The following is an 18,077-nucleotide window of genomic DNA, read 5'->3' as shown; positions in this document are numbered from 1 at the left end:
CACTACTTAAATTTAATGAGGAAGTCAAATTCTGAAGTATGATTTTGATCCGACAAAAAGGGGGGAACATTTATTAGTATAAGATAGATTAAACAAATTAATAGTTAAACGTTTTTTAATTTCGAAATATATAAATACTCATAAAATATTAAAAACCCAAATTAATCAGTATCCCAGATTGATAAATTAACAAACGAGATCTGAAACACTCACTTGATGTTTTAGAATTTGAAAATTTTAAATAGATGCCTTCAGTTGACCCAAACCTGCGCTACCATCTCTACTTAAAACCTGCAGAAGTATTCACAACTTGTTACTACTTTTGATATTTAATATAAGAGCTAGGTGGTAGTTAGATTTGATCTTAAATATAAGTTTTTAATTCACTTTGTCTTCTTCTTTTTTTTAAAACCAAAATATCCCTATTGATTGCAAGGATTTATACCAAGGAATAATTCCAATAATCAAGTGGACATGATTGAAGAGGGTAGTCTTGGAAGACTTACACATACCTGTGACAAATAGTCAACTTAACTAATTTCTTTATGGAAGAATCCTATAAAAAGAACTTTAAAATTACTAAATCCCAAATAAAGAAATTTTACAAAAATTATGAGATAATTCTAATAATCTAATGAACGTGATTGAAAAGAGTAGTTTTGGAAGACCAATATACATTTATGACAAATAGTCAACTTAACAGATTTCTCTATATGAGAGAACCCAATAAAAAGAACTTTAAAATTACTAAACCCCAAATATTTTTTTTTAACAAAAATGTGTTGTTATCTGCAAATCCGGTACTGTCAAAACTTACTAAGTATACCAAATCTGATTGGTGATTTAGTATTTTAAAAATTCTTTGCGTGAGATTTTTACTTTTTTAAATATTTCCAAATTAGTTATTTAGCTCTTTTATTAAGGATTGGAGGTGACATTTATTATGTCAAATAATCGTTATTAGATAGGATCTTAAGTGAAGGGTAATAAAGTCAATTCACCAAATTTTGAAATCCCAAATGAGTGCCATTCGATTTATCTTTCGTTTTATCAAGGAACAAAAAACGGAACCGGAAACTAAACCGGTCGAGATACTGGGTTAAGGGTTACTGGTCTGACCGGGGTCGGACCGGGGTCGGACCGGTCACATTAAAATAATAAAATTTAATTTACAATATTAAAGTGGAACAAATAATGCAGCCTTCTCCTCTTTATAAAATTAATCTAAAAGAATCAAATCAACATTATAATCAAAATTGTAATCAATATAGGAGGCAGCACTTGGCATCTAGATTCCTGACAACTCTTAGCTAGTGAGCGCACGCAGAGAGGGAACTAAGCCAAAGCCACTGCCAGGATGTCACCATCCCTCGTTCTCATCATCACCCAAGGTTATAGCTTTTCCAAGCACCCTATGATAGAAATAAAATAATGTTTTAAATATCAATTTTCCCCGTATTTTTATATTGTTTCTGGCTAATCATATCACCAATATATCGGTATCCATTTATCATATGGAATCTATAAAAATACCTGCCAAATTGTTCCATATCTTTTTATCTATTTTCAGATCCCAACGTCCAGCTTCTCTCCATCGTCCTTGAAAAAGACGCTCAAAGCATGAGCTAGCCATTAAGCTTCTCGTTCCACACATTCCAACACCCCCTATTCCCATTCGCTTTAAAAATACTGATATGCTCACACTTCGCGACTCACAGTCTCACACTCACACACCGACTCATTCCTTTCCTCTCACAGTTTGTAGAAATGGTTGGATTTGTAGACGTTTCTGATACGAACGCCGAGTCGGCCATCGACCAAATCATCACTCAAGCTCAAGACGCCTGCGTTTTGGAGCAGGTTTCCGCCATCAATTGCGCCTCCCTCACCGATTCCGTCCTCCCCACCGACCTTGAATCCCGGTTCCACAAATTCAAATCGTTTCCGGTCACTGAATCAAAGCAGCTTTCGAAGACCTCTGTTTCTTCTCCTTCTAATTCTTCAGATTCTTTAGAGGAAGGTTCAATATCTTCGCTGTTCAAACAAAAATTGGGTTCGAAACAAAAATCAAAAAGTGGGTCGCAGTCTTCTCCTGGGAGCAGGTGCAAGAGATCTCGATGATTTGGTCACAAATGGGGGAGGACTGGAAAAGGACCGAGGGCTTGAGTCTGGCAGGTTAGGGAGGGAGAAAGAGTTTTTTTTTTTTAAGGCCAAACCGTGTGAACCGCCCAACTGGTTTTTTCCGGTTTAACACCGGTTTTTACCGGTTGGACTGGTTCCCCACCGGTTCAAACCGCCTCCAGTTTTTTCTCCAAACCAGACCGGACTGGTGACCGGTTCACCGGTTTTCCGGTTGAACTGGCCGGTCCGGTCCGGTTTTTTTTACCTTGCGTTTTATCAATTTGGGGGCATTGATTTGAATTTTCAATATTTTAAGCGCATTTCATGGTCTCTTTTATTTTTTGTGGTAATTAACCTTTATTTTGCAATAGTTTTTCCAACTTTCAAAACTCACTGATTTTACAACAGTGGCATCCTTGATATCACGGAGGTTTGGCTCCATGTTGTTATCACCTTCTGGTTCAACTGGAGGCAGTAATAATTTTTATCTTCCTCTTGGTTCTATTGCTTCTTCGTTTCTATCAATCACCAATGCTCATCGGAAGCCCTACTTCCCAAGATCCACTTCCGCTGCGACCTCCTCCAAAAGATTGGCGAACAAGCCCACGTTTTCGGCGGCGAAAGGTTTTCCTTCAAAATCTAAAAGACCATGACGAAACTCGATTCCCCAGCCAAAGCGAGGCTAACTCGCTCTTTATAAAGTCGGTGCAGAACATGGAGGGTTTGAAAAACGCACTGGCAATTCTGAGCGTGGTTCAGATAAACCCTGGAGCTTGGATTGCTTACGTAGCCCAACCATTTTATTATCCCAGCGTTTTAGTGCAGAGCTCTGGATCATCAGCGATCCAAGTTTTGATGGTTCTCATAATCCGCCGTATTTATAAGAAAATAAGCTCTTTCCATGTGAAATCACAAGACGACACCTTGAGGGTTTTCGTAGGGTTTGTTTTCGCTTCTGGGACAGTTTGTGTAGGAACCGTCCTTCTGAATCTGCTTTACTGGGGTCCCTCTTTCTGGGTCATTAAGAAATTGTTAGGGTTTTCAAGTAGTGGTAGTAAAAGTGTTGAGATTTTTACGCTCACTATGATGACACTTCCATTTCCATTGTTGTCTTTGGTTTCAGTACTGAGGATGGGGTCAGTGGTGGGGAGGCCATTGCCAGGATTGACGGAGGGATGGTCATGGTCGGACAGGATAGAGCTTGTGAAGGCCCTCAGTTTTGTTTTACAAGGATCAAAGAGGGCATGCTACGGGGCACTTGGATTATCCACCACCTTGTGACTTAATTATGGAATTGTTCTTAGTTACTATACATAATATTTTTTGAAGCCTTTGATTAATTTTCTGGATTTAGAATTCATGCATGCACATTGTTTATATATGAAGGTAAAATGTAGGTCTTTTTTTTAATTTTTGGTTGGTTTTATAATTAGAGTGCTTAATATTATCAACAAGTTGTTTGTTGAAATGGTAAGCTATTTTACCCATGTAAAAAAGAGAACACAAGTTTGAATCAAAAGCGCACTTCCTGAAAAAGGTTTTAGTTAACCTTAATGCTTTTGGCCAAAGTGACTTGAGGTAGGTGATTGGTGAGTATAATCAGGTTGGTCTTTTAAAGCATGCTTCGAGATAGCAAGGGAATTTGGAAAGACATGGATTGCAAAATTAAGGAAGAGCCTCATTAATGTTAAAACATTCCAATTATAAAAAGGGTGATGAAACTAAACAAGAAAAATATATAAGAGATCATTCTTCATTCGAGCTTAATTTTGTGCCTTCTGAACATCCTTGTTGTAATCTCAATATCTGAGTGCTTAGAATATTCTCAGTACCTATATGTCTAGTTCATTAAGAGAAAAATCTAGCAAATTGTATTATATATTTGCTGTCTAAGTTTTGGGTGAGATGGCCAAAAAATCCTAGAAAATTAGTTTTGAGCGAACTGGATATAGGTTAAGGAAAATTAGCTTATCTTAACGGAAAATTTTATTAGGTATGTTTTTTTCAAGAGGACTGGATATAGGTTAAGGAACTAATTAAGGATGATTCTTGCCGTGTTTGACTTTTATACATCCTCCTTTAGCTCTTGTTTATCAATTAATTATATACTCTTGTTCTAAATATAAAACCTATTTTATGGTATAAATTACACTATAAAATGAGTCTTGTATTTAATTAGGACCGGAGGAGCATTTTCTTAGACAAATTCATCTCACAGTATACAAACACTTTCATCTTCCTAGCAAAGAAAATGTAAATTGTGATGACCGACTGATAAATTCTCATACTGAGATTTGTAAAAATTGACACCCTTTAAGCCCTAAATAATAAATAATCCTAGAGAACGTGAATTTACAACAGTTTGGTCCTTTATCAGCATAATCCCCCTAAAACAAGGGTATCAGCTAGCTATTCCTATGTTGATTTTCTTTTTGGCCAATCTTTGTTGAGGTTCAATGGCGCTCCAGTTTCAAAAATAATGAATTTTACCTTTATTTGCTTTAGAAGAATTTCAATAAATTGAAGCACTACTAAAGAAGACACATAGTTGCAAATCGAACTCAAAACGTTTTTAAACTTTTACTATGGGACCAAGGAACTGATTTCATATTAGCAATAATTCCAATTAAATCCAACTGAAATATCAAAATTCAAATCTAAGCCTACGGTTTTAGCAAATTCTTAGTCAGGCCAAGAAGCATAATTAGAAACTTCTTAATGTTGTTAAAAAAAGAGGAAAATTGAAGGTAGGTATAGGCCTTTTAATTTCTTCCAAGCGGGTTTGGAAGCTCTGAAATTAAACTTGCTATTCTTGATCCTCTTTCGCATCTACTCAGCTACGTCGCTCCAGAATCCCCGCTATATTCCTCTGATTTGACAGAGCATCCGGATCCGGGATTTGGAGAGAAATAGAAGAAAGTAAGAATGATATATAGAACTGAAGTCGTGAAATGAATTTGCAGCAAGTTTTCCTGACCTTGGAACCAGTTAGAGGGCCCTAAGTTCATTCATGTTGATCATGGGATTAGCAAAGTCTGCTAAGTTCTGACTAAGGAATCTAAGGAGCCTCTATTGAGGAGTACAATTAGTCAATTACCAATTTATTAATCACTTTAGGTAAGTTTCATTTCATCAAGTTATGGTTTAAGTCAGGCACTTCTACTGGGGATCTAAATTCTCTGTGGACTGTACTGCGCCTGATTTAATCCATCAATATCATAGCTTTCCACTTGTTTCATTATTTGAATAATTAGAATGTTGTTTTTAATGTTGTTAATGTGGGTATAGGTGAAGAAAGTATGGCTTCATTTGGTTCAAGATCGATCATAGCTTTAAAAAGGAGAAAAGTTGGTTAGACTCAAGATCCTCCATATCTATAAATTATCTGTAGATTAAACTTGAAACTATTGTATTTAGATTTAGATTTATACTTGAAACTAATTAAAACGTCACACACTGCACACACACACACACACTCTCTCTCCAATAAGAAAGAAAGATACAGAAATAATAGTTTCTGTAAATTATGATCTGTCTGCAGATGAGAAGCCACACTCGTACGTGCACCTCAATCACAGGTTGGTTTAGCATCGAAGTTGCTGAGGCAGATGGCAAAAGCTTGAAATGCTGAGAGTGGATAACAGTAATCCATAACAAACACGTCTTCTCCAATCTTAGCAAATTCCAAGATTACCTTTTCTTCTTGTTCTTGTTCATGTTCGTGTTCTTCATCATCAGCAGCAGAAACGAGCTGGAAATTATCAGATGCCAAGGTATCATGATGTCTGAAGTTGAGGTGCCAATGCTGGCATTGTTCATCCCATATGGGATCCTTGCTTTTAAGTTCCATCGTCATAGAGTTCTTCATCATCATCATGATGCTACAGCTCATTTTTCTTGGACCTTTGGTTCTGTGAACTCTGCATTTGTGAATCATGTTGATCTTGTATGTAATACTGCCAACGTTGTAGTACTTACATCGAGACAATTTATGATTCAATTGACTGTTGTTGTTGGAATGTGGAGGTTGAGTGTCATATATAGTGAACTTGTAATCCAAGAAATTAGCCCTGTCATCAAGAGTTCATATAGGCAAGTTCATTATTAAGGGGGGAAAAAAAGAAGTTGCCAGTGGCTGCTTGATGCCATAATCGCACCAAATCCTATAGAAGGATTTAGGAGCTGAATTCTTCTCTTTTCAATCCTTAATATAATACTACTTCCAATCCTTAATATAAGAGCTAGTTTGACCTTTATTTTGGTTCTAAATATAGGACTCTAATCTACTTAATTTCTCATATTTATCTATTTTTTTCAAAGTAGGTCTTGTGATAATAATAGTTTCAGCTAATATACCTGATTAGCAAGGATATTTTAAGAAAAATAACACATATTTATTATAAAGAACTAATTCAACAAACTTCTTTAATCTATTCAAATTAGTCAACTAGCTCTTATTTTAAGGACCAGGAGTATTATGAGAGTTGGATAATTAATTTGTCGATATTGAAAATTTAAAAAAATGTGAGTGAAGTTTCTTTAAAGAAGAGAGAAACTTGCCTGAGTTTGCCAACATATGTCTTGCTGGTCCGACGAAAGTCATCAGCAACTAATGATATGACATATTTTGTATTTCTTATCCTTTGTTTTCTTTTGGCAGCCAGCAACAACTTGTCATTCTTATTCTCTGCTGTTGTAATTCAAAAAAACATAAGCAAGCTCTTTAATATATCATTGGGTCTTTCCAAGAATTTGTTCAATCCAATTTAAATAAAATGAATCGACATTAAAATACATTATATTTAATGTTAAAGTTAAGTTTGAAAATGTAAAATAAAATATTAAAGATTCAGCATGTTTCTTTCATAATTATGAAGAGCTTAAGCTTCCAATTTTTTAGTGATTAAGATTAATTTTTGTAATGAACCTAAAAATCAATTAAAATTTATTTATTGCTTTTGCCATCCAAAGAAATGATGATGATAATCAACTCCTAATGGAATACATGCATTAACATAATGAAATGGCTGTAATTATACTTACATGGCTCTGAACCCAAGTACAGCAAATAAATAGAAGTTTCTCTCTTCCTTTTAATATAGCATTGGATTGGAGAATCTCGTGGCCCTGGCTGATCACAGGCATAAATAAAAAAAAGATGATGATGATGAACAAGAAGAAGATAAGGAGGCTATGTTTGTTGCAGATTCTACAAAAGAAAAATCATTAAGGAAATTTTGTGTTCAATCGACCCAAGTTTTATCCTATTAGGTGGACAAGTCTATATGGATTCCACATGCCATTATGACCCAAAAGGTTTCTCTCAATAACTTCATTATATTCACTTAACCACAAAGTGATGATTGCCTTGAAAATTTTTTGAGAGAGGTCAGCTCTCCTATTGATAATCTCTTTCCTGTTTTCTATTTCTGGTTCATGATAACAACAATACATACTCCTTTGCTCCTGAATGAATGTAAGACTTAATTAAATAGTTTGAATAGATTAAGAATGTTAGTTAAATTAATTAATATGATATATTTTTTCAAAAATATCTTAAGTATCTTTCTTAATTCTCTCCCTCTGTTTCCTACTTGATCAAGTTAGGAAAATATCAATAGGGTTAATTTAGAAAAAAAATTGATAATCATATGAAATAGTTCTTACATATATATGACCAACATCAATTCCCTAATGAGGTCATACATCAAGGACCAGAGGAGTATTAATTAAAAGCATCTGCGGACAGAGAGAAGTTGAAGATAATTACTTGCTTCAATGAGGTGGGAAATATGAGTCGTCCAGATAGCTCAGGAGTCTTAACAATGTCCTTTGTGATTGCTCTCCATGACTTGCAAACGGAAGCACAAGAGAGAATAACACGTTCAGGCCAACATGTCTCAGTCTCTTCCAATCTCCTTATTATGTCCCAAAGCAATTCTGGAGGCAGATTTTCCCATCTTCCACTTTGTTCTTTGTCATCATCAAGCACACCATTTCTCAATAATGACATGATTGCTCAACATAACATCATAATATTAATGTTTCACCCACCATAATAATCATCATCAATCATACCTAAGCCTGTAACCCCAAAAAACAAACATAAAATACTGGCTTTTTGTTCTTTTTTGGCTAACATGAAAAAGGAAAAAACAGCCTAACGTTTTAATCTCATCCTTAATTAGCAGTAAGATTTCATGTCAAGCTGTTAATGAGAAATGTTGTCTATTTGGAATTGGGGCAGTACATCAAAATATGACCTTTTTGCAAATTAGACAAGCTTTATCACTCCAGTTATGATTTTTTTTTTGGGGGTACCTGCCAGTCTGTTTAGATAAATATAAAGCGGGGTTGTTTTATGTACATGTCTAAATAAGAAAGAGGTGTATAGTTTGTCTTTCAATTTTCAAGCACGTATGTAATTAGTTGTGATTGATCAAATAGAGGAATGTGAAAAGTAAATATTTCCTCTCGTCTTTAATATAAGATTTAGTTTATAATTCAAATTAAACTACAAACTAGATCTTATATTAATGAGTGGAGGTAATAGAAACTTACAGTTTACAGAATATGCTGAGTTCATTGATCTCAAAACGAACCAAAAACCAGAAGCTCTCACTAAGAATTTAATGCAGTGAAAAAATGTAAACCGAACCTTATGAGATAAAGTTAACCAATCTGTAGATAGAACTGAGTAGTGAAAGGAGATTGATCATGGCAAAATATTGAGAAACATCGAAAGAGGAAATCTTTTCTTTGTTACTCAAATTTATTTGTTTCATAATCTGTCTCGTTGACAGAATCAGAACTATAATTTTTGCTATTCTTGGAGTTTGTTATTTGCTCTCTGATTTGGTTGCCAAATCTCTAGGAATCACTTTATCTGCTAGTTAGTTCCTATTTTTTCTGCATTTGAACAATTCGAATGATAAAATTTTTGCCTGCCATCAAATCTTTATTACCCAACGCCAAAAGGCTTAATATTTAATTCATATTTGATCTATTGTTTATTACATAATATTTCACATTCGTCTCATGGGAATTTCAATATTGTCCAAATCAAAAAGGTTTTCTTTTTAATCCTCTATTTAACTAATTTGATTAGATTAAGAAAGTTAGGTAAGTTAGTTCATTATAAAAAATATAACATATTTTTTTTAAAACACCATAATCATTTTTTTTTAATATTCTCACTCTCTCTCCTATTTGATTACGGTTAAGAGACCTATGATAAATATAAGAAATAAGTCTTATATATAGGATTAAGATCAATTCAATAACTACATCATATATTAAGGATCGGAGGAATTTTTTTTTTAATTTTTAATTTTTTTTATTGGAATGTGAAATATCAAAGCTATTTATTGAATAATATTGATTGTTTTTTAACCGCGGGTACGGAGGGAAAATGGGTTGATTCTCCACAATGTTGGGTTACAAAAAAAAAATATTTATCTTTCTTTTTTCCTTTTACGTCACTTTTAATCTTTTTTGAACATGTCTGCGTTTGTGCATTATGTATTTTTTTATATCATGTAGTAACAATATAAAAATGTACTAAAAATCATTATAAACGGGTCTTATTGACGGAGGCTTCTTGTAATAATGGTCAAACTGAAAAAAAAAGGAACATTGGGAAACTTGTTCAGAATAAGAATCTCCACCACTTATGGAACAATGTGTTTTGTTAGGGAAAAAAAAGTAGTTGTGCTTTTTAATTTTAACATTCAGCTTAAAACCTAGATAATTTTAACATGGCCGAGGGCTTATTAAGGCCACATACTTTTAGGCTCATAAAACGCTAACAATGGTACTTACAAATTACTTACCAACAAAGCTCTCATATTTCAAACTCATTATCTTGTGAGTTATGATTAGACTTATTATCAACTGGACCAATTCTTGTTGGTAGTGTTAAGAGACTTAAATAATATCCTTATTAACTAACAAAACTTGCTATAGTTGGTAGATGATTAAGTCCCTCAAACATGATATATTGAGTTTGAATCAAGCTGTATGCATAACCACTGAAGCACTGAGCCATTGACTCATTGATCCAATGTCATTTTAAAGAAAAAATTGATAAATTACGTGCAATCAATGTCAATATTTCAAGTAAAAATCATAAGTATGGAAAATAAATTGAATTGAGATTTTATATTTAAAATATAGTTATTCCTCTAAAACTCTTGTTTTGGTGAAAGGAGTAGAGTATTATTTTTTCTTTTTGGGCATGCTTCTCCACATATAAATAATTCATTCATCTTTTTCCAAAGCAATTAATAAGAATGATCTTTTTTTTTTTTGTTGCCAACCAATAAGAATGAATGAATGATCTCTACAAAGCAAGAGGTAAGTAATTTTGAACGCAAAACATTAGTATTCTATGTTCCTTTTCCTTTAAGTTAAAAAATGATTTTTATATTATCCCAAAAAAAATAATTCTCTTTGAAATTTTTATGAATAAGGGTGTGTTTGGATTAGTGGTGGAGAAGTAGCTTTTTTTTTCAATCTGACTTTTGCAGAAGTCAGATTGAGTAAAAGTCAGACAGGGTGATGTGATTTATGTTTGGATTGGGTTTTCAAAAAAGTCAGTTTGAGAGGTTAAAACTTGTTTGGATGATAAAAGTAAAAGTAAGTTTACATGTAAAATGACTTAAAAGGACATGAATTTTATTAAATAATATATATCTCATATTAATTTGACTATTTTTTAAGAATTAAGGAAGAGAAAATTATTAAAAATAAAGAAATTTAATTTATTATTAGAAAGAAATTATATATATAATGTGACCATTTTAAATGAAGTATTAAAAATTAAATAATTTAAAAAAAATTTAAGTTATATTAGAAAGAAATTGAAAAATAATAAAATACTTAATTAAATATATGTAATGGATAAATATATAAATTAGAAATCATACAAACATAGTATTTTTACACACGATACATCAAATAATTAATTAGATGCCATACATCAAATAACTAAAAAGCAACACGGACTTGCAGTCGTGAGCGAGGCTTCAGATCGTGTGTTGTGTGTTGTGTAAAGCCGAACTCTCTTTAATATTGAGCTGAGAGAAAATAAACATGCAGCAGGTTGGTAATAAAATTTAAGATTGGTAATAAATATGTAACCGTTTTTTCCCTCAACGCCATCGTGCTCCAGAAAAAAGCCCTTGCATTGAGCTTCTGCCAGAAGTCCATCAGAGCTTAAGAAGTCAGATTGTGTAGATGTGGATCCAAACAAGCCCATGTGGAGAAGTTCAGTGGAAAAGCTCGTTTGGCCACGTTTGGAAGCCCAAACATGATGCCAAACGAGCCCTAAGTAACTTTGTGATTGGTGATAAGGAAACCCTTGACCACTGACACGTTCAAAACACTCATACGATCATCGTATCCTTTGGTTTTTTTTCCCCCCGACCAGCGATCATCATATTCTTTAGTTGATCCATATATATTGTTTACATTATATAAAATAAATAATCAAGCATGTTTAATAATGCTTTTCTTAGATGAAAATATGACTAAATAAAATTTTTGTCCAAAAATGATGTATAAAAAATGTTGGTCAAAATTTGTAAGAAAATACCTAGTCAAGTTCTTTATATATCCATTATATCAAGTTTTTAAATTACATATAGTCATGCATCCTATTCTTTTTACATGAGTTTATAATTAAATGATAATATTTTAAAAATAAGATACATTATCATATATGGTTAAAAAACTTTAACATAATAATTAGATATAAGAAACTTGATATAAGTATTGTTAATTCTCTCTCTTCACTAAAACTTTGTGAATATTCTTAGACCCTTGCATTTGTCCAATTTTCATACCTTTTATGCGGCTTAACACTCTACCAAATTACCAACACAACAAATTAAAAATTAAGGAGTTAAACTAAAATTAAAAAAAAAGAATAACCCAAATTAAATTAATTGCATGCAAGTTCTTTAATTTATATCAGATGGTACTTAAAAAACAGACTCTTGCACATAATTTTTATATAAATTATTAAATTAAATTTTATATTATAATTATACTCATATTCGTAATATTTATAAAAATTCATAGTATAATGACACTGAGATCTAAATAGAGGAATGTAATAAAAAAAAATCTCATAATAAATAAGGGAGTAGCACAAACATGTCCTCATATTTTTGCATCGAAATTTATTATTGATGCTGTTAACTTTTTCTGAAAATTTTTGGAAAAATTCTATAAAAAAAACCTCTAAAATTTTAAAATTCCAAAGCAAGAATGACTACAAAAATACGTTGTGATTTATTTTTTAAATGTTGTCAATTATTATCAAAGTAAAGTCAATAAGACTAATTTGAAAATTTAAAATTTAAAGATATTTTTTTGGGATTCTTCTAAACTTCTTTTTTAGTGAATACATTGTTTTTCTAAAATTTTATAATGATTTTCCTTATAAATAATATATGAATCATATGACAGATACATCTAACTATGAAGATGACCATTATCCCAACACCTCTCTACTCTTGAGGATTATTTTCTAAGTATGAGGTCAGGAGCTTGACCATCAATAAAAATGATGAGTGTGCCAAAATTTGTCGTGCAATGTCATTTTGCCTTCAAATTAATGTTAGACTAGCCCTATAGTATGGAGATTAATCTAATGGGATGTTTGGATGGAAACTAAACTATAATTTTAAAAGTGATTTATGATATGCAAAATAAATACTACCTCCGGTCCTAATTATAAGAGCCAGTTGACTAATTTGAGGAAATTAAGGAAGTAAGTTGAGTTAGTTATTTATCTTAAATAGATGTTGTCTTTCCTAAAATATCCTTACTAATCAAGTGTATTAACTACAACCATCATTGTTAGAAGGGCTATTTTGGAAAAAAATGTATAAATATGAGAGACAAAGTGGACTAGGGTCTTATATTTAGGACCAAAATAAAAATTAAATAGGGTCTTATATTAAGGACCGGAAGTAGTATATTATAAGAAAATTTTCATCTTGACTTACGTGAAAATACTTTTTACAAATATTTTAGGAATAAACCAAACTCTCCTAAATCTTTTTTGCGAATGGAATTTAATTTAAACAACTAATTAAACCTTAAATAAATTTGGACAGTGCAACACAAATATCCTATCGGTTGAAAAAAAGTTGATTAATACTACTATTACTCTTAATATAAGGGCCGAAAATTTTAATTTAATTTTAAATATAATGTTTTAATTTATTTTATTTCTATTATTTATTAATTTCTTTCTAAATAAGTCTTATAATAATTACATATGACAAGAGGTTTTATTACGGAATGATTTTAATGCACATGATTAATAAGAGTATTTTTAAAAAAATAATACTAGTAGTTATTTATTACACCAAAGGAATTTAACTAATTTTTTTCGATCGTTCGTAAATTAATTCTCTAGCTTTGCAGGCAATATCCCACAACTACTAAAAGACAATTAATTTGATACCAATCCAAGAGTACGAGCGTTAGGCCGGATGCAATTAACAGTTGAATAAAAACAGCTGTTCGTAAAATTCTCCGATGGATCAATCTCTAGTCTTCGATCCACAATGTTAGTCGGTTCGAGTGTTTGACTAGCAGTATCAGGTTATCCGCTAGTCATTTTTCTTCCTTATTTTTCTTTTGGTATTCCATCTTTCTTCCTTTTTATTCGAAGAATCCGCTGACCTTTCCGGTTTCCCGGCCTCTATCGTTTCCATAAATCTAGAGAGGATTAGCGTATCTATCACCAGAATCGACGCAGGTACCTCGTAATTCTCGTGATCTTGTAGTGTTTTTTATTCTTCGGTATTTTTCTGGCTGTTCCTTAGCTCCGAACAGATGCGTCTTGTGTGATTCTTAGTTGATTTTTTTTTTTGCAGTGTTTTTTATTCTGGGTTTTTGTGAGATCGGATGGAAGAAAGGAAGCAATCGCGTTACGTGAAACTCTCTAAAGATCAGGCGCCTCTGCAGGATATCCAGCCCGGCGAACTTAATCAGCCAATTGAGGTTCCTCAGGTTTGACTTATTCGGACTTTCTTTGAGCTCATTTGCTGTGGCGGTCTGCCCCAGATCCATTTTGTTGTTGATATCTTCCGATGGTGCTATAGGTTTTGATTCGGGTATTTATATTGAAGAATTCGACTTGACGCCTTTTTACGAATTGAAATAGTTGCCGTATGATTTAATTTTACGATTATACCTAAGGCCTACTTATTTGCTTGTTAGGTCAGAAAACTATGTTAAAGAGTGTTTTCGAGTGCGTTATAGGATCTTTATTAATTAGTAAGTTCTTGAGTTGTTGGGGGAATGGCAATGTGGCTAATAAGTTTAAGCTACCGTGTTTAGAATCGTTTGCATTCCTCTTATATGGAGAAGCCGGTTGATTTTGAGGCCGGGATAAAGCAGTGACTGACCGATCCCCATTACCTGCTGATAAAATTTATTTTGTTAATAAGATCAAGGGTGGCATTTACCACATTAGAGACTGCTTGTTCTAAAAGGCTCTATCAAGATGGAGAAATTAGTGGAAAGGAAGTGAACAATTGACTTTGCCATATTTGTACGTGTTTAAGTACGGAAAGTTTTGGGATATCGTTGTATTATAACTTTATAATTGGAAACCCTGCATATTTATAGAATTGACAAGTCAACCCTGGTATAATCACACACTTTTAAAACTATTGGCTCTTATAGTTGGAGATGGTAATACCTGACTTGTCTAAGAAGGACGCTTCTTTAAATCGTAGCCACTGCAGAAGACAAATGAAGAAAAGTTATACTGGAAAAAAAAAAAAAGCTGGGATATGATAATTATGAGTCTTTACTACGTAATTCTTTTTTGTATATAACATTTTTAGGTTTAAAGTATCATGTCTCTTTTATCATTGGCTCATAACCTGAATTTGTCTCATTGGCATTGGAGAAAAGCAGAAATTAATGTTCTAAGTTAATTTCTGTGAGATTGTTTAAAAGTTTGAAGTTGCTAAGTTCATAGATCTGGGTATGTAGAGTGATACAGGTATTGGTGTTATTTTCAGCTTTCAGTTGGTATTGATCAATGATTGGGTAATTACGTTTTCATGGGTGGAGTCCCCCTGCCTAGGGGGCTTGAAATAGATGCCAATGCTTATTTGGCTACTATCTTGATACAGCATGAGATGATGGTGTTTACAACTTACAAGATTCAGTTAACAGTAGGAAAGGAACAATGGCCGTGGATATTATACGTGCTTACCGGAATCAGATATTTTATACTCATTCAAAATAAATAAAGTTCAAGGAATAGTTTTCATGTGTGAGGCAATGCAATATCAAACCATCAGACAAATGTTGCATGTTCTTCATAATGACTAACAAATATATGATAATTTGTTTCTTTCTCCCAACTTTTCAGTTGGCTGTTCGCAAATGCAGTGAATGCGGACAGGAGCTACCCGAAAGCTACTCACCTCCTGCAGATGAACCTTGGACAACGGGGATCTTTGGATGTGCTGAAGATAGAGAAAGTTGTAAGTTAATATTGTAGGGCCTATAAGGGCTGGCTAGCTGACAGCTGTAATCAATAACTTAAAGCATGTGGATATTATCAATTTTTGGTTGGTGAGAATTGTTTTTGACCTTTTTGGTTAGTGAGATTAAACATTTAGGAAGAATTGAACACTTTTAGACTTAATGGTAGTTGCATTTTATCAGCTAGATCACTATGACTAGGAGCAAGCTCTGTTATCTGTGTTGCTTGAAATAATACATGAAATATGTCTTTTGAGATTGGCAATTTTATTGTGATTCTCTTCAATATACTTTACTTACTAATTGCTGTTGGGATTTATGCTTCAGTTATAGTGCATGGTTATAGTGCTTTGATTCAACATGGAATTTATTGTTTCTGGACACTGATCCTCCATTGCAGGCTTAACAGGACTGTTTTGTCCTTGCGTATTATTTGGGCGCAATGTGGAAAGCTTGAGGGACGACACTCCTTGGAATAAGCCATGCGTTTGTCACGCTATTTTTGTTGAAGGTGGCATTGCTCTAGCAGCAGCGACTGCAATTTTTCATGGTATTGAACCTGGGACAGCATTTCTCATCGGCGAGGGTTTACTTTTTACTTGGTGGATGTGCGGGATTTACACTGGTCTGGTTCGGCAATCCCTACAGAAGAAATATCACCTAAAGGTACATGTTCTACTTCATCTTCTATCAAGCAAAGCATTTAATCCATATGCTGCTTCTGCTTAATCTCCCAGACAACGTTCACATTAGCGTATGGGTTTAGGGCCTTCTTGGCTGTGGGGTTGATGAGGATCTCAAGGAGGCTTCAGTTTTTTTTTCCCAATTGACTTTCATGGTCCCCCCCCCCCCCCCAAGAATGAAAATCTTGTTTTGTTATTGATTTTGCCTACATATATATAACTTTTATGGATGTAGAACTCGCCGTGCGACCCATGTTGTGTCCACTGCTGCTTGCACTGGTGTGCCTTATGTCAGGAGCACAGGGAGATGAAGGTACGGCTCACCGATGTCGCTGTGCCGATGACTGTGGTGAACCCGCCTCCAGTTCAACAGATGAGGTCCACAGACGATGACAAGGAAAATTCAGAAGCAACTTCTGCTGACAAAAACAATGAGCATACCCATTTGGAAATGCAGCCTATTTAGGATATACCATTTGTTTATAGTCTAAAGAATAGCATGCTTGTATGAAATTTTACACCATAGAGAAACCCCTTTCCCCTGAGATTGAGTTGTTGCTCTGGACATGTTGATTACTTGCACAGAATTCCTTTGAGAGCCAAATTTTTCTTTCTTATCTGCCTGATTGAGCTGTTGATCCTAACTTTTCTATCTCTGTTTATTAATGAATCTTTTTTTGAGCGCCATCAAGGCATTGATGTATTTTGCACCATTTGGTTGAAATGGTGAGAAAGTTGGATGAAAAATTATACAAGGAAGCGACACTTTGGCTGCGTGGGGTCGATGCATTACAACGATTTATTTATTTATTTTTTAATTATACAAAAAGATATGTGATATCTATTACTACCTCCTGTCCTTAATATAGGATCTCGTTTAATTTTTATTTTGGTCTTAAATATAAGACTCTAATTCACTTTGTCCCTAATATTTATGTATTTTTTTTCAAGATAGTCTTTGTAACAATAATAGTTCTAGTCAATACACTTGATTAGTAAGGATATTTTAGGAAAGACATAACCTATTTATGACAAATAGCTAACTTAACTTCTTTCTTTACTCTCTTCAAATTAGTTAACTAGCTCTTATAATTAGGATTGGAGGCAGTACGTTTTATCATTATTATTTACAAAGAATTATACTTTATTATAATTTTCTATCAGTACAAGAAAAACTTTTTTATTCATATATTTAATGTTCCACTCTGAGTGTGAAATCACTCCTGAAGAATTTATAATTTATAAAATTGATGAATAAAGATTCCCAAAAATTAAAGTCTTCATAAAACTTACAAAAATAAGATATTCTAAGTGCTTTTAAAATTCTATTTTCTCGATATTAATTTAAAATTATAATTTATATATGTTTGAAAGTTGCAATTTTGTCTTGGTAATGCTGTGAGAATATTTTTAACCAATCTTATATACTCTTAATTTATCTTCTCAAGATCTCTGACATATAGATTTAATTCATTTATCCGAGACTAAATATTTCGACAGAAAAAGTACTAGAATTATTTTTCCAATGCTAATATATATTTTGAGAAAATATAAAAACATTTGTATATTTATATATATTCTTTGTAAAAGATCAAACGATATTAAAGTAAGAGGAACCTTTCAGTTATATTACACGAGGAAAAAGAACAAAAGCAAGAAGATAAAAAAGAAGAGAGAGAGCTAACATCAACAGGTTCACAAGAGATCAAAGAAGACATTTGCATATTTTTGTAGTTTTATTAAAAGTAA

At 33.0% G+C, this 18,077-nt stretch overlaps 3 protein-coding genes across 3 annotated transcripts; 2 read left to right on the top strand and 1 right to left on the bottom strand.

Moving 5' to 3' along the window:
- The first annotated feature begins 1,767 nt into the window (after window positions 1-1,767).
- On the top strand, window positions 1,768-2,599 carry LOC114742781 (uncharacterized). Its single transcript, XM_028930999.1, has 3 exons — window positions 1,768-2,020; window positions 2,103-2,175; window positions 2,530-2,599. Exons 1-3 carry the CDS (start codon window positions 1,768-1,770, stop codon window positions 2,597-2,599), a joined length of 396 nt encoding a protein of 131 aa, XP_028786832.1.
- A 3,090-nt stretch (window positions 2,600-5,689) lies between these two features.
- LOC114742780 (tubby-like F-box protein 10) lies at window positions 5,690-8,134 on the bottom strand. Its single transcript, XM_028930998.1, has 4 exons — window positions 7,892-8,134; window positions 7,165-7,252; window positions 6,682-6,811; window positions 5,690-6,191 (listed from the first exon to the last, which is right to left on the bottom strand). Exons 1-4 carry the CDS (start codon window positions 8,132-8,134, stop codon window positions 5,690-5,692), a joined length of 963 nt encoding a protein of 320 aa, XP_028786831.1.
- Window positions 8,135-13,648: 5,514 nt separating this feature from the next.
- Window positions 13,649-17,083, top strand: LOC114742777 (cell number regulator 6). Its single transcript, XM_028930995.1, has 6 exons — window positions 13,649-13,740; window positions 13,862-13,897; window positions 14,016-14,151; window positions 15,530-15,644; window positions 16,046-16,311; window positions 16,564-17,083. Exons 3-6 carry the CDS (start codon window positions 14,047-14,049, stop codon window positions 16,792-16,794), a joined length of 717 nt encoding a protein of 238 aa, XP_028786828.1. The 5' UTR covers window positions 13,649-13,740; window positions 13,862-13,897; window positions 14,016-14,046; the 3' UTR covers window positions 16,795-17,083.
- The last annotated feature ends 994 nt before the right edge of the window (window positions 17,084-18,077 follow it).

Source organism: Neltuma alba, unplaced genomic scaffold (assembly GCF_004799145.2).
Source record: "Neltuma alba isolate B1F8T4 unplaced genomic scaffold, ASM479914v2 tig00003884_pilon, whole genome shotgun sequence".
Lineage (NCBI taxonomy): Eukaryota > Viridiplantae > Streptophyta > Magnoliopsida > Fabales > Fabaceae > Neltuma > Neltuma alba.
The sequence above is the reverse complement of the archived record's forward strand: the minus strand, read 5'-3'. Positions and strand labels throughout refer to the sequence as shown.

Bases quoted from the DNA above. Each gene is read 5' to 3' on its own strand.
- LOC114742780 (XM_028930998.1), bottom strand. From the start codon at position 8,134: ATGTCATTATTGAGAAATGGTGTGCTTGATGATGACAAAGAACAAAGT. The intron at 6,812-7,164 runs GTAAGTATAATT...GAATTACAACAG, and splicing joins GTACTTGGGTTCAGAGCCAT to CAGAGAATAAGAATGACAAG. The intron at 6,192-6,681 runs GCAAGTTTCTCT...TCTTGATGACAG, and splicing joins ACATATGTTGGCAAACTCAG to GGCTAATTTCTTGGATTACA.
- LOC114742781 (XM_028930999.1), top strand. From the start codon at position 1,768: ATGGTTGGATTTGTAGACGTTTCTGATACGAACGCCGAGTCGGCCATC. The intron at 2,021-2,102 runs GTTCAATATCTT...TCCTGGGAGCAG, and splicing joins TTCAGATTCTTTAGAGGAAG to GTGCAAGAGATCTCGATGAT. The intron at 2,176-2,529 runs GTTAGGGAGGGA...ATTTTACAACAG, and splicing joins CGAGGGCTTGAGTCTGGCAG to TGGCATCCTTGATATCACGG.
- LOC114742777 (XM_028930995.1), top strand. From the start codon at position 14,047: ATGGAAGAAAGGAAGCAATCGCGTTACGTGAAACTCTCTAAAGATCAG. The intron at 15,645-16,045 runs GTAAGTTAATAT...CCTCCATTGCAG, and splicing joins TGCTGAAGATAGAGAAAGTT to GCTTAACAGGACTGTTTTGT. The intron at 16,312-16,563 runs GTACATGTTCTA...TTATGGATGTAG, and splicing joins AGAAGAAATATCACCTAAAG to AACTCGCCGTGCGACCCATG.